At 46.8% G+C, this 14390-nt stretch overlaps 2 protein-coding genes across 2 annotated transcripts; one reads left to right on the top strand and one right to left on the bottom strand.

Annotated features, from left to right (window-relative positions):
- Window positions 1-286: 286 nt before the first annotated feature.
- Window positions 287-9974, top strand: LOC136458389 (DEK domain-containing chromatin-associated protein 4-like). Its single transcript, XM_066458327.1, has 5 exons — window positions 287-416; window positions 977-1154; window positions 1712-1852; window positions 9091-9285; window positions 9380-9974. Exons 2-5 carry the CDS (start codon window positions 1001-1003, stop codon window positions 9733-9735), a joined length of 846 nt encoding a protein of 281 aa, XP_066314424.1. The 5' UTR covers window positions 287-416; window positions 977-1000; the 3' UTR covers window positions 9736-9974.
- Window positions 9975-10292: 318 nt separating this feature from the next.
- On the bottom strand, window positions 10293-13729 carry LOC136458388 (mitochondrial carrier protein CoAc1-like). The gene is made up of 7 exons (XM_066458326.1): window positions 12678-13729; window positions 12500-12585; window positions 12204-12414; window positions 11775-11904; window positions 11146-11330; window positions 10927-11058; window positions 10293-10666 (listed from the first exon to the last, which is right to left on the bottom strand). The coding sequence occupies exons 1-7, from the start codon at window positions 12849-12851 to the stop codon at window positions 10562-10564; spliced, it is 1023 nt and encodes a 340-aa protein (XP_066314423.1). The 5' UTR covers window positions 12852-13729; the 3' UTR covers window positions 10293-10561.
- Window positions 13730-14390: the final 661 nt, after the last annotated feature.

Here is a 14390-nt window from a genome sequence, read left to right as displayed (position 1 = left end):
GTGCAACAACCTCTTCTTAGAGAAGCGTGTCATCATTGCGCTGGTTAAGTCAAACCCAAGAAGATATGCATGTCTAGTGCCGTATCGGAAGGACAGAAACCGATAGCTTTGTTTTTCTATTGTTTGGCCAATAACAAATTTTAATGCGCAGTAAAATAAATTGAACACAAGCAAAACAGAATAAAAAATTAAAAATTGGAAGCTAATGGTTGCGGGTTGGGTTACCGGAGGCCAACTATATAGTCGACATGCTTAAATTGTGGCAGCGACTATTAGAGATTGGCTCCATAAAAGCAGGGCCACGTTGCATGACATGTCCCCCTGAATCCGCTTGTTCTCCTCCTCCTCCTCCTCCTCCTCCTCTTCTACAGTTCTCTCTATTGAAACAACTCTACTCTTCATTTCAAGGAAGATAGGTAAGATGCATGCACATCCGATGCTTTACATGCATGCTTCCTGCTTTTGGTAGGTAGCTATGTAGATGTGTACTTGAATGGTGCTAATTTGCCAGTAGATCGTCATTGAAGTAGGTTGTTCTTGTTATTAATCAGAAACTAGTTTAGTCGACATAGGTTGTTCTTATTCATTCACTGCGTTAGATCTTCTCTCCTGCTGCTACCTTGCGTGATTATGATCTTACCCCTTTGCTGTCAACAAGCTTCAACACATTGTTTTCGGATTTTGCTATTAGACTTCTATACCGATGAGCGGGTTAATGTACATGCCTGAGGGTTGGACAATAAGGATCATGCTCTAGAAATCCATTTAGGGTTCGCCATGCCCCTTTTCGTGCCAAACATCACGAATTAGAACTCGTGAGTCACGTATAATATATAAACAGCTTCTGAGGCTGAAGGTGCTGATATGTGATATGGCAGATTGTTTTCAGAAGTAGCTGAAATTTGCATTTACCTTCCTTGAATCTTCTGTGGTAGTTCGCTTAATCTTTTTCCTTAATTACATGTGATTATCGCAGTGTAAGAGTAGGAAAAAGAACAAGATGTTCTTTCAGAGGAAGAACTCAAAGAAAGTCAAGGACTCTGAAGGATCGCAGAAGAAGGGAAAAGATGGGCGCCGTGGGAAGAATGACCTTTTTGATCGTGCCAAGGGAGGGCTTGATGCCCTTGCAGGAAGCCTCCAGTCAGCCAAGAACGGTTAGCTATTTGCCCTCATGTTTACCCTAAGTTTTGTATGCAGATTGTAGAAATGCCATCAGCTGCTAGCTTCAGAAGTACAGTAGCTATTCTTCCTTGACCTGTTCAGCCTCTCTCAAGTCTCAAGTACTTGCCATCATATGAAGTAACTGGTAGCATGCTCACTGATTAGTGATTAACACAAAGTCCAAATGGTTTGGATTTCAAGCTGTCGTTGTTAGATAATAACAAGGCAAATAGATGGTTGATCGTTGCAGATACACTTACAATTGCCCACCTAAATGGCTTTGAAATTGTCTTGATATGGACCTGAAAGAAAGGTTTACGTTTTCATGGAACACGTTTTGGTCAAAGTCAAGAAAATATATAGAACTGCTAGTTCTGATAAGTGGCAGATATACTACATTCTGGAAAGCACAAAGAGAAGTAATTCGATCGTGCCTTGCATATTGCTTGCACATTTGTTGTCTTAAGCCCTGATATCTAATATTAGACAGGTAACCACGATGTACTTTTAATATTTTTCCTACTCCCTGACCTTTGGGATTAATCTATAGATGCCGAAACGGCGACTGAGAAGCTTCAAGGGGATGTGAAGTCAGGCATTGAAACGATCTTGCACAAGGGCTCAGGCCTCCTTGAGAAAGCGAAAGAAGAACTCGGAAGTCACTCCGACGCCAGCCGTTCAAAGGAACTAGGTAAGCTGCACTCATTTAGAGTGGCTTCAAAGATAATAAAAAAAAGAGGCTGCAAATTGCAACATTCCATCAATCTTCTTGCATTGAGTTGATCACACGGTCCTCGTGATGTTTTGCTTCAGGAAAAGTAACTTTTGTCTGCATTTTTTTTGTTAGTGCAGTTCAACGTTTGCATTTGATAAAATCTGTAATCTGCTGGCAGGCGTCGAAAGGGCTCCCTAGTGCTGCACTGTTGCCGCAGCAGGGGAAGGTGCCGAAAGGCTCCCCTGCCGCACTGTAGCCACAGCAGGGGCAGACGTCAAAGTCAGTTTTGCTGTCACATTCAGTTACTGTAGCAGTATGATAGCCTAGCATGTCTGTGTATTAGGATTATATGGGTAGAGTTGTATTTATAGCTTCCCACTGCAACTCAGTAAAGAGAACGAGTTCAGTTTTACCATCTCCTCTACAGAGCTCCGGCCAACGCTGATGCTTGTGCTGTGTGTGCGCGCGCTTTGTTCTCCCTCCCTTCTTCTACCTCCAGCCATAGTGTGTGCGAGAACGCTAGTGACCGGTCGGCTCACCCAGTGACCGGTCGGCTTACCTATGCGGGAGATCCCGGACCCAACAAATGGTATCAAAGCCGTACAAGCGCCGTCGCCGGACTAACCGCCGGCGATGACGGACAGTTTGGAGATGGGCAACAGTAGCGGCGCTGCTGTGATTGTCCAGCCATGACAGAAGGTCGTCGTGCGCACGGTGCGGGAGGTCAACGGCACCAGTTGACCGATGCTGACTTGCACCAACTATGACGAGTGGATGGTGACCATGAAGGTCAAGCTCAGAGCCCGACAGCTCTGGAATGCCATTGACAAGGACACCGACAATGAAGAAGATAACATGTCAGTGTTGGAGGCTATCCTCGCTGCTATGCCAGCGGAGTACAAGGAGCCGTTGGGGGCGAAGAACTCTGCTAAGGAGACGTGGGAGGCCATTGCAGCGATGTGCGTCGGCTCCAAACGCGTAAAGAAGGCGACAGCCCAGCTGCTGAAACAGGAGTACGCCAACCTCAAGTTCAAGGATGGTGAGTCGGTGGAGGACTTCTCTCTCCGTCTACAGTCGCTCATCAGCAAGCTGAGGAGCCACGGCGTCACCATCGACGAAGAAGAGGCGGTCTCCAAGTACCTCCACTCCGTGCCAGTGAAGTACATCCAGATCGCTCTCTCCATAGAGACGATGCTGGACTTATCCACCCTCACCATTGAGGATGTGACAGGCCGTCTACGGGCGGTGGACGAGCGCATGGAGCAGGCCATAGCAACGACGAACAGCAGCAAGCTGCTACTGACAGAGGAGGAGTGGGCTGCCCGGAAGAAGTCCGGGGAAGCCTCCTCCAGCCGTGGTGGCGATGGCAAGCGCCGCGGCAAGGCTTCTTCAGAGAAGAAGAAGAAGGTTGACCCCAACGCCTGTCAGCGCTACGGGAAGACGGACCAATGGGCAAAGGCGTGCCCAAATCGCAAGCAACAGAAAAAAGGTTGATGCTCATTTAGCGCAAGCTGATGAGCATGATGAGGCCACTCTCCTGATGGCGACGTCACATGCAGGCGAGCTATGTGACAACTGCCTGGCCGGGAAGCAAAGGAGATTGCCGTTCCCAAAGGCGGCCAACTATTGTGCGGCGGACGCTCTCGAGCTCATCCACGATGATCTCTATGGGCCAATCACGCCAGCCACAAACGGTGGTTAACAGTACTTCCTCCTGCTCATGGAAGATTACAGTCGCTATATGTGGCTGCAACTCCTGACGAGCAAGGACGAGGCGGCGGAGGCGATCAAGAAGTTCAAGACGCGCGCAGAGGTGGAGAGCGGCAAGAACCTGCGCGTGCCGCGGACTAATCATGACAGCAAATTCACTTTGGTAGAGTTCTCTATGTACTGCATTGATTAGGGTGTGGTGCGACACCACACCGCGTCGTATGCGCCACAGTAGAATGGCGTGGTGGAGCGGCAGAACCAGACGGTGGTCGGTATGGCTCGTTTCATGATGAAGGCCAAGAACATGCCGGCAAGGTTCTAGGGTGAGACGGTGACCACAGCGGTGTTCATCCTCAACCGCGCGTCCACAAAGGCCCTAGAGGTCGTGACGTCGTTCGAAGCTTGGTGTGGGCGCAAGCCGAGCGTGTTCTTCCTCTGGACATTCGGCAGCATCGGCCACATCAGGAAGACAAAGTTGGTCCTCACTAAGCTAGAGGACAAGAGCACACCGATGGTGCTCCTAGGCTACGAGCAAGGTACCAAGGCGTACCGGCTCTATGACCACATGGAGGTAAGGTGGTTGTCTCACGCGACATCGTGTTCGATGAGAAGGCGACCTAGGATTGGGACAATTCGGGCATGGGGGAAGCTAGCGGCTTCACCAGCACCTTCGTCGTCGAGCACTTGGTCATCCATGGCGGTGGATACACTGGAGAGGAGGTGCCGACCACTCTAGCAATAGAGCCGAGCACTCCTAGGGCGGTGCCAAGCACTCCGAGAGGGGTGCCGAGCACTCTAGGAGTGGTGCCGAGCATTCCTACAGTGGTGCTGACCACTCAAGGATGAGTGACGAACGCTCCCGTAGCGGAGCCAAGAGGTCTTGCAGTGATGCCGACCACTCCAAGACTGGTGCCAAGCACTCCTACACTGGAGCCAACCACTCCAAGAGTAGTGACAAGCGCTGTAGCTAGGGTGCCAAGCACTTTAGGTGTTGTGCCGACCACTCTAGTGGAACAGGGGACTCCATCGACGTCGATCGAGTTTGCGTCACCTCCAAGCGACATCATAGAGTTCGTGGATGCTTTCCATGATGGTGAAGAGGTGTGGTTCCACAGGCTGGACGACATCGTCGGCGGCATAGGGTTCTCAGGCCTGGTGGGTTGGCTGCTCAATGACCTAGAGCTGCTTCTCCTTAGTGTAGAGGAACCACCCACGTTCGCGCTGGCCAAGCGCGATGCAAATTGGCCATGGGCGATGCTGGAGGAGATGAAGGCGATCGAGGAAAACAAGACTTGGGGGCTCATCGATCCACCTTCAGGATGCCGTCCGATCAGCCTGAAGTGGGTGTACAAGGTCAAGCGGAACGAGCATGGTGCCATTGTCAAGGACAAGGCGCGTCTCATCTCCCAAGGTTTTGTCCAGCGCAAGGGCATCGACTTCGAGGAAGTCTTTGCGTCGGTAGCACGCATGGAGTCTATCCGACTGTTGTTAGCTTTGGCAGTAGCGAAGGACTGGCGCGTACATTACCTGGACGTAAAATCGGCCTTCCTCAATGATGAGCTGGTGGAGACGGTCTTGGTCACGCAACCTCTGGGTTTCATTGTCAAGAGAGCGGATCACAAGGTGCTCCGACTACGCAAGGCGCTCTATGGGCTATGGCAGGCCTCGTGAGCATAAAACGCTAAGCTTTATGCCACGCTGGGCGAGCTTGGGTTCACACGGTGCGCGACCGAGGACACGCTCTATACGCGGTGATGGGGGAAGGAGGAGCTCATCATTGGTGTGTATGTGGACCACTTGATCATCACCGGGGCGCGTGCGGAGGACATTGACAGCTTCAAGCGTGAGATGGTGGCTCATTTTTGAATGAGCGATCTCGGTGCGCTCTCCTACTACCTCGGCATCGAGGTGAGACAGGGGAAGGAGACACTCACACTCGGTCAGAGCGCGTATGCCTCGAAGCTGTTGGAGCAGAGCAGCATGGCTAAGTGCAAGCCATGCATGACTCCGATGGAGGAGCAGCTGAAGCTGACGAAGGCCAGTACCGTGGCGAAGGTAGATGCAACAATCTACCGGAGCATCGTCGGCGGTCTGCGCTACCTAATCCACACAAGGCTGGACATTGCGTTCGCCGTGGGTTACGTCAGCCGCTTTATGAAGGATCCCCGAGAGGATCACTGGGCCACGGTGAAGCAGCTACTACGCTACGTCAAGAGAACGGTGTATCAGGGGATCATCTTCCCCAAGATCGGCGGAAGTGGGCTGTAGCTCACTGTGTTCAGCGATGCAGATATGGCGGGAGACATCAACAGATGGCGGAGCACCTCTGGCATGCTCGTCTTCCTCGGGTCGGCTCCAATCTCATGGCTGTCGTAAACAGAAGGTGATGGCGCTGTCCACGTGCGATGCAGAGTACATGGCGGCGGCCACAGCGGCGTGCCAAGCTGTGTGGCTGCGCTAGCTGACCGGTGTGGAAGCTCACCCACCAGCACTAATGGTGGACAACCAGCCCGCCATCGCCCTCGCGAACAATTTGGTTCTCCATGATCAGAGCAAGCACATCGACATCAAGTTCCACTTTCTCAGAGACTGTGTTGATGGAGGGCAGATTGTCATCGAGTTCGTCGAAACTGGTTGGCAACTCGCAGATGTCCTCACCAAGTCGCTCGGCCGTCTTCGGTTCACGGAACTGAAGAAGATGATCGACATGGTGGAGGTTCTAGGGTTAGCAACAGGATTAGGGGAAGAATTATAAAGTAATCTGCTGCTCTCCATGTCTGAACGCGCAGCAGGGGCAAACGCCGAAAGGGCTCCCTGCTGCTGCACTGTAGCCGTGGCAAGGGCAAGTGTCGAAAGACTCACTTGCCGTACTGTAGCCATAGCAAGGGCAGACGCCAAAGTCAGCCCTACTGTTACATCTAGTCACTGTAGCAGCATGACAGCCTAGCATGTCTGTGTACTAAGATTAGATGGGTAGAGTTGTATTTATAGCTTTCCACTGTAACTCACTAAAAAGAGCGAGTTCGGTTTTACCATCTCCTCTGCAGAGCTCCGGCCAACGCTGGTGCTTGTGCTGTGTGTGTGTTCTGTTCTCTCTCCCTTCTTCTACATTCAACCATAGTGTGTGTGAGAACGCTGGTGACCGGTCGGCTCACCTAGTGACCGGTCGGCTTACCCGTGCGGGAGATCCTAGACTCAACAAAATCCAGTAGGGGGTAAAACCCCTCCTGTTCCATAAAAAAATACTTGCATTTGATATTTCTTTTCATGGTCCAAATTAGATCATAAAATTGTAAAGTCAATCAATCTCTACATTCCACCGAAAAATGTTTTCTTTGGTATGGGCATCCATATGACCATAAGTAACACTTCTGCAATAAACTGCGATTATACACTGTATATATGTAATTAGAAAACAAAGACCAATGTTTATCGTAACATACTTAGGATGCCACTCTAAATGTTATCTGAACATGGATGCATCTGGACTATTAAGCAATTGGAACCTGTTCTCCTAATTAGGTGAGCTATCCTTCTCGGATATGATTCTTTTTTTAGATTAAGTACCCACGAGCTATGCGATTAAGAAAGCAGTGATGTAACACATGGCGCATGGAGAAGGGTCGATTTGATTTCAGTCATGATATTGGAGTAGGTCGAGTTGTATCATGACAGTGAAACAAACCATCTGCACTTCTGCAACACAAATATCACACATGATGTTTGTTTGGGTAGGTCTTGGTACCGGAGTGTTTGGTGATTGTACCATAGTCATGTGGTTTTCTTTGGATTTGGTTTTCACTAAAAAAAACTAGGCGAGGACTTGTGCTTTATTATCTATCCTTCTAATAAAACTTGCGGCAAAGCTTCTGACGTCCTTTTGAAGAAAAATCACACATGATGTTGAAAATAAGCCAACTTTTCTCTAATGATGCCAAGCCATATTCTAGATGATGTGCTAAACAATGTAATTATCAGGGTAAATAAAAGTTGGAAAGTGGTACAAAAAAAATGCCTTGTGCTTAGTGAACATTTCATATTTCATTTTTTGAAGCAGACTACCCCTCCTTGGATTATGTCTCCTGGCCTATAGGCTTTCTTAACTTTACTTCCAAGTAAAAGCAGCTTTCTGTACACAATGATTCTGTTAGGATGTTGGCCATGTGTGATTGTCTGATTGAAGGTGTACCAGATACCATTTTCTAGACTTTTTTTTTTGCCATGAACCATTCCTAATCTTAAAAAAGATGAAGCAAAGAAACCATCCAATCAGAGATCATTGTGAGATGAATACAGCAATTATCTGATTTTTTTTGGACAGACAGTTACAGCTCAAGCATATGTTCCTTTGTCCTCTTAGTGGACCTGCATGTGCCAGATCGTCATTAGTTGACCCTAAATACATGCGTACCAGACAAACCAAATCCCATAATCCAACGCCATTTGTCCAGCCAGAATTCACAAACTAAAGCTAGACAACAAAGAATCCAACTGTTATTTCCTAGTATATATCGCTTCCAGGATCAATGCTAGCAAGTATAGGGAATAAAATTAAAGCACTGTTTGAGAAAAAATAAAGTAGGGTTTGATTGACCCAGCTGGAGCAAGTGACACTCTGTATGACACAGGCTGCTACGCCGTGCAAGCCACGATGCAGGATCATCCTCGACCAACCACTATGAATGCCTGCAGTTTGCCTGCGTCCATTTCGCTGTCACTCTCCTGCACTGTCCTACCATGTAGTAGTATTATTATGCATGGTGCTCCAGTTAAGCTTTATCTGTGTATATAATACATAATAAAACATTAGCTTCACATTTGTCATTAGCCCATATCAAGGGGCTCAGTTAGAGCCATATACCCCACGGTTCTAAAGCTTCACACTGAAAGGCACTTCCCCTCTCAGTTTTCGTCAGCTAAGCTTTCCCCACTTATTTGCTTATTACTTCACTGTCCTTCAACAAATCTACAGTCCGGTTCAGCTTGTAAGGGTCTCTTCTTCACTCTGTAAGTTTCGATTCAGCCAATACCTAGGCTCGCAGGTTTTGCTCTTTCTTCGTTTCTTTCACCGTTTTGTCTGCATGCTTTTGTATGGGGATTTCGCATCCTGTCTATTGTCTAGAAGAATCCTTTCCTGTCGAAATTGATCAGTCAGCGGGTAATTTCCCCCCACTGTTTTTCGTTTGAGTTACTGATAATTCTGCACTAATCGGGGTATGCTGGATGCATACAGTAACAAGGGATTTATTAGAAGGTGGAGAAAGTGTAATTAACTAGTGGATCTAGGTCACCGTAAATTATTAGTGCAATCCTATCAGTATTTCTTGTGGTGATGCTTGAATTCAACTGCGCCCACCCCATTTGCTGACCTGTAAGAAACTATTGAACCCAAATTTCTGTATGCCTCTGTATGAACAATCTAAATTAGGTCCCCTTTTTTCTTCTATTTCTCTCTCTTGACACCAAATTGTTTTCTCTGAGAAGAATCCATGTCGATATTGTAGAGCAAGGAAGCGAAGAACAGGGAAACAAGGACATGGATGCTTTCAGTGCAGTGATGGACAAGGTGAAGAGCCACCCAGAAGTGATGGAAAAGGTCAGTGCAGTGATGGACAAGGTGAAGAGCCACCCAGAAGTGGTGGAAAAGGTCAAGGACGAGGTGAAGAGCCTTGCTGATGCTCTCCATCTGCGGAGACATGGTAAAACATGCATTGTTTCTGGAGATTTCATTGGTGACTCCTGCCCATCCACAGCCTGATCGTAAAACATTTGCATCATCCTTACCTTGAACAGGCTCCAAAGATATCGAGTCTGAAGAGAAGGCAGAAGAAGGTGAGGCAGCGCAGAGCGTCGACGAGGGTGCCTCTGCTGACAAGACTGAAGAATCTAATTTGTTGTCGCAAGCCGTAGAAGAGATTCAGGCTGTCGCCGCAGCTTTGCAGCAGACAGCCCCAGCAGCTGAAGCTGAAACTGAAATTCCAGTTGAGACTGCTGCTGCTGCTGAAACTTCAGCTGAAGGAGACAAACCTGAAGAAACAAACAGGGGGGAGGTGGAGAAAGATGACCCGAAGAAGCGGCTCGATTTCGCTGGGTTCTTCGCCATGCTGTTTGAGAGGTTCTGCTCCCCGGGCAACAAGAAGAAAGATTAACTGATTGCAGGTCCAGCTTGTGGATTTCTCGTTTTGTGATCTTGGACTTGGAAATTACATGGGGAGTGCATGGGATTGTGGGTGCCTGGGTGGTGTACAGTCTGCGGTTGTGTTCTCTTAAGAAAAATCTCTATTGGTTTTTACTATCTTCTGTGATGACGGGGCAATGGCTACATTTTACTTGATGTAATTATTGTCACCCTTGTGGATTGATTTAATTTATGTGAACAATTGGTTTATTTTTTGTTAAGATAATACAGTGAGTGTGTGAAGCCTTGTATAAACATGTGAGAACCAATTTTGCTAATGCTGAACAAAATTTAGCCCAATTCAGGCAGCAATTTTCCATTTTTTTTAGGTTGGTTCGGGGTCTCAATGAGTAGTCTCAAAGGTAAAAAGGTGATTCTGTTAGCCCAAAGACTACTCAGACCAAATGAAGCGTTGGAGATTCCTATTGATAGAAACCATCGAGGCTTCATCTTAGTCTTTGCTAACATTTGATGTATAAAACATCTTCAGGCACATTTGATATATATACTGACATAAACACCAGAATCTCCAATAAGGGCACTGCTAATCTTGTATAGTTAATGTAGGGAAATCTCTGGTACCGTCATTGTATCATGGTTACAAATTACAAGTAGCATAATGGATGGTACAAGCAACTCGACCGAATGTTAGAGAAACAGAACTATTTGACCAATATACAATACTCTCCATCAGCAACATAGGGTGATATCAATAGGATTCATAACAAGAACAACAGTGCCACAGCCTAGAGTTTCTTCAGTTCATCAGTCGTAACACAAGGATGGCCAACATTGCTTCATTTGATACCACCTGACGCATGGACTCTCTCTCGGGGAGGAACCCCTAGCAATGTCTTCATCATGTCATATGTTGTGAAACCGATAGCTACTGAAGGGACAACCTGAAAAGTTCGAAGTGTCAAGAAATAAAATTAGATACTGACATTATTGTAAAAATGAACATCCCAGTTGTAGATGTCTAATAATTGCAACTAAGCAAAAGAAAACAAGGAGCAACACAACATGAGTAATAATTGTAACCAAGCAAAGGAAAACAAGGAGCAACCCAACAGAGTAAGTTATTTTTCCATGCCGCACATTTTGCAATACTGATTCTCATTTTTCAAATTTTGTCTTCTTTAATTTTGTCCTGGCGTATTACCTTGACATAGTTAAGGCTCAAACCAGCGAAGAGTTGTCTCCACCCTTGGCACCGAATTATCAACAAGAGACCCTGGAAAGTTCTTCTTATACGGAGGCCATCACTTGAATTTTGAGGCTGCTTGCTCTGAACCTGAAGACAGAGTCTTGTGAGTGGTAACCGTAGGCATCGCAGATGAGATTTAGCAGATTATCAATGCATGGAATACAAGAATTGTACCTGCATTTGTCTTCGGACAACATCCAGTGGATAAGTGAGGGTTTGTCCAAATAGACCAGCTAAAGCTCCGCAAGAGAGCTTCAATATAACAGAACTCTTGTAATCTTCTGGAACTTGAGATTTCAGATCTTCGTATATGTAAAATTTTAAGCCAGCGTATGGAAGAATACCAATAAGAGTTGGGCCTGTAATTGATTAAAAGAATCTTGAACCCTCCTCTCGTGTTGTAATAATATAATCTAAATAAATAATACAGACATTTCAAGTAATGTAATCTAAACTACAAATTTCAGGATATTCATATGGTAACTCATGTTAAACTAATATATGTTTAAGCCCTGGAAATAGTGTTTCCGGTCACCTATGGAACCAGCACTTGGGATTTAAACAAACAGTAGTGCCATCATGTTTTCAGGAAAACCAAGAAAGAACTGAATATGCATATTTGGTATCAACCTAAATTGATACTTAGCATCATGTTACATTAGAAACAAAGGTGTGCAAGTGTGGAACATTAGCTGGCATGGCAATGCTGGAAAGAAACGGAATAAATTTCTAGCCTCACACTGATGAGCAATAAACGATACTAGTCTAAGCGAACGAAATGAGACTGAGAGGATAAGACATACCTACTCCACGATATAAAGATCGTGTGCCACCTTCCTTGTAAACAGTCTTGAAGACATCTTTTACGCCATTATATGTTTGTTGTTGACCAGAATTTCCAAAAGCATTGCCAGGCTGGCCAACATTTGAAACCTTGGAGCAACCGTGAAGAAATTAGTGTTAACAGCCTTGAGCCAACATTGGTACTAACAATACATCAAAAGCAGACATGGCGTAAACAACTAATATTTGCTCAGAGTTGTTCTGGAAATACATCTACTGATGGAGACTCTTCACTACAATCAAGGAACAAAACGGAAAAAAAAAAAAACAACAACTAATATTTGCTCAGAGAGTTGTTCCAGCCATACATCTTTTGATGGAGACTCTTCACTACAATCAAAGGAACAAAATGAAAAAAAAATGTATCAGTGAACATGGTAGTACAATACCTGGTACGCCAGCTTGGTCCTAGCCAAGTCCAATGGGTATGTACACAAAACGGCAGTACCACCAGCAGCAGAGCCAGCTAAAAGATCAACGACAGGCCCTGTACCTATGGATGGAGCAAAATTGTTCAATATCCAGCACCTATACTGCTCATATGTCATGTAATGCAATGCTGCATATGGAACAATCCGAAGCACGCTTGCACCGTTCCCTCTGCATGGATAATAACAGTGGATTCAGATCACTATACTTAATGCAGCAGTAAAAGAGCCTGAGGCATTTCTGCCATGGCACTCACTTGTAGAAGCCTCGAATTCCCTCGTATTGCCACAGCTTCCTCAAGGACTGGAGGATCCCAAGGGACTGGAAACCTTCAGTTCTTGTCTACAGAGCAAACAGAAAATGTGCAGCAGGTGAGCTAAACATGAACACAATCACCACAAATACAGAAATTGATAGAATGTGCAGTTCAGGACCTGCAACAAGATCTTGACCCTCTCCAGTGGTGCTACCGCAGTCTTTGCAAATGCACCAGCAGCGCCGCCAGCGATAAGCTCCTTGGCATAGACTGGGAGCAAGTCCAGAGCGGAAGCATTCACTTGTGCAGCCGCTGAGGTCGAGGAGAAGGTGGATTCTTGTGAGGAAACCATCTCCCGAACGGCCGAGTACAATCAGGATTTGTGATATGTGCACTCCCCACCACTACTGATTTGAGCATCAAACTAAACTAAGGGTAAGGGATATCTTTGTACAGGGTGGAATATCCCCAAGAATATGTCCCCAAAACCGGCACAATCTTTACTTTGCCTCCCCCGTACTTGCATTAAGAGTACGGAAATAGAAATTAGAAGATAAGGTAGAATCCTGCACAGCAATCGGATGTTAATCACCCAGGAAACCAATCTTTCCCCTCCCGAGTGAAAAAGTGAAAGGCAAAAGGGGGGAAAATCTAGCGTGAGCTGGATCCCCACCCAGGACAGGATTCACATCCCCAAGACGCAACAACAACTGTACACTCTTGCTACTGGAAAGCACAACACTCGCATCAGCAGGAGACAATTTACACGCAGGCTAGTAACTCCGAAATCGGGACCAAGGAGTTATTTGGATTATTCCGAAAGCGCGAGGAGGAGACGGGCGGATCCCGCAGGCCGCCCCTCCGCTCGCGATCGCAGGAGGGCGAAAGGTGACTCGCTAGCATATGGGCCTGCGGCTAGCTCCGGGGACGGAAGGTGGGAGCAGGAGCCTGCCCGCCAGGCGGCGAGGCGGCGAGATAGGGGCGAAGGCGGGTCGAGCGCGGGCAGGTCCCTCGCATCCACCGAGTCGCTCCAAGGGACGGGGAGAAAAATACTCATCAATCGCGCGGGATTTGCGGGGGGCGCGCAGGGCGAAGGGGAGGGAAGACCCCGATCGAGGAGCCGGCGGCGGCTGGGCGGCAGCGGATTGGATCCGGCCGGACCCGTGGAAGAATCGCGACTGGCGTGGCGTTTCCGCGTTTGCTCTAGTGGGAAGGGGAGGGTTGATCAGTTGATGTGCTTCCCCGTGCAGGGGGCGGTGGTGGTGGCGTCACACGATTGGCGGGTTGGTCTGCTGCAGTTGCCTCCTGCTGGCGCTGGCAATGGAAAGCCAAGAGGCCACCACGTGGCCACGTGCGAAACGGTGATGCCACCGAGCGCCGTCACATACTATCTGGTTTACACCACGTAATTCTACTCTGTTTTATTCTATATATATATAATCCTGTACTCCGTACATAGTAACTATACTAAACAAATTTTGTTATAAATTTTCGTAGGCCTAGGAAAACAGTTTCATTAGATTAACTTCTCTTCTAACCACTAAAAGCATTGTTTGTTTATGTGAGCATAAAACCAAGACTCCTTTTTACAAAGCAAGATTTTTGATAAGCACATAGTCTATAAACCTGTTTTACCCAAATCGATCTATAAACTCTTCACCTAAACAACCACTTTAGCTGAATCTCTAAGCACATTCTTCACAATATTGCTTGAACAATTTTAATATTACATTTTGGATTATACACACACACACACCCCCCATACTAGCTAATTTCGTGTGCTCGAAGCAAAGCTCAACTTTTCAGAGCGAGCTTTTTTCAGCCTTGAACTTCTTTGATTTCATCCCTCAAATACAATAGTGATTGTTCCGGTGCTCCTAATTCTTAGGCT

This window comes from Miscanthus floridulus, chromosome 6 (genome assembly GCF_019320115.1).
Source record: "Miscanthus floridulus cultivar M001 chromosome 6, ASM1932011v1, whole genome shotgun sequence".
In the NCBI taxonomy this organism is placed as follows: domain Eukaryota; kingdom Viridiplantae; phylum Streptophyta; class Magnoliopsida; order Poales; family Poaceae; genus Miscanthus; species Miscanthus floridulus.
Note: the sequence above shows the minus strand (reverse complement) of the source record. Positions and strands in the feature narration are given on the sequence as shown.

Excerpts from the sequence above, each read along its gene's own strand:
- LOC136458388 (XM_066458326.1), bottom strand. The coding sequence starts at position 12,851 with ATGGTTTCCTCACAAGAATCCACCTTCTCCTCGACCTCAGCGGCTGCA. Across the intron at positions 11,905-12,203 it reads GGACCAAGCTGGCGTACCAG|GTTTCAAATGTTGGCCAGCC; the intron begins GTATTGTACTAC and ends GGTTGCTCCAAG. Across the intron at positions 10,667-10,926 it reads TGAGCCTTAACTATGTCAAG|GTTGTCCCTTCAGTAGCTAT; the intron begins GTAATACGCCAG and ends CGAACTTTTCAG.
- LOC136458389 (XM_066458327.1), top strand. The coding sequence starts at position 1,001 with ATGTTCTTTCAGAGGAAGAACTCAAAGAAAGTCAAGGACTCTGAAGGA. Across the intron at positions 1,155-1,711 it reads CCTCCAGTCAGCCAAGAACG|ATGCCGAAACGGCGACTGAG; the intron begins GTTAGCTATTTG and ends ATTAATCTATAG. Across the intron at positions 1,853-9,090 it reads CAGCCGTTCAAAGGAACTAG|AGCAAGGAAGCGAAGAACAG; the intron begins GTAAGCTGCACT and ends TCGATATTGTAG.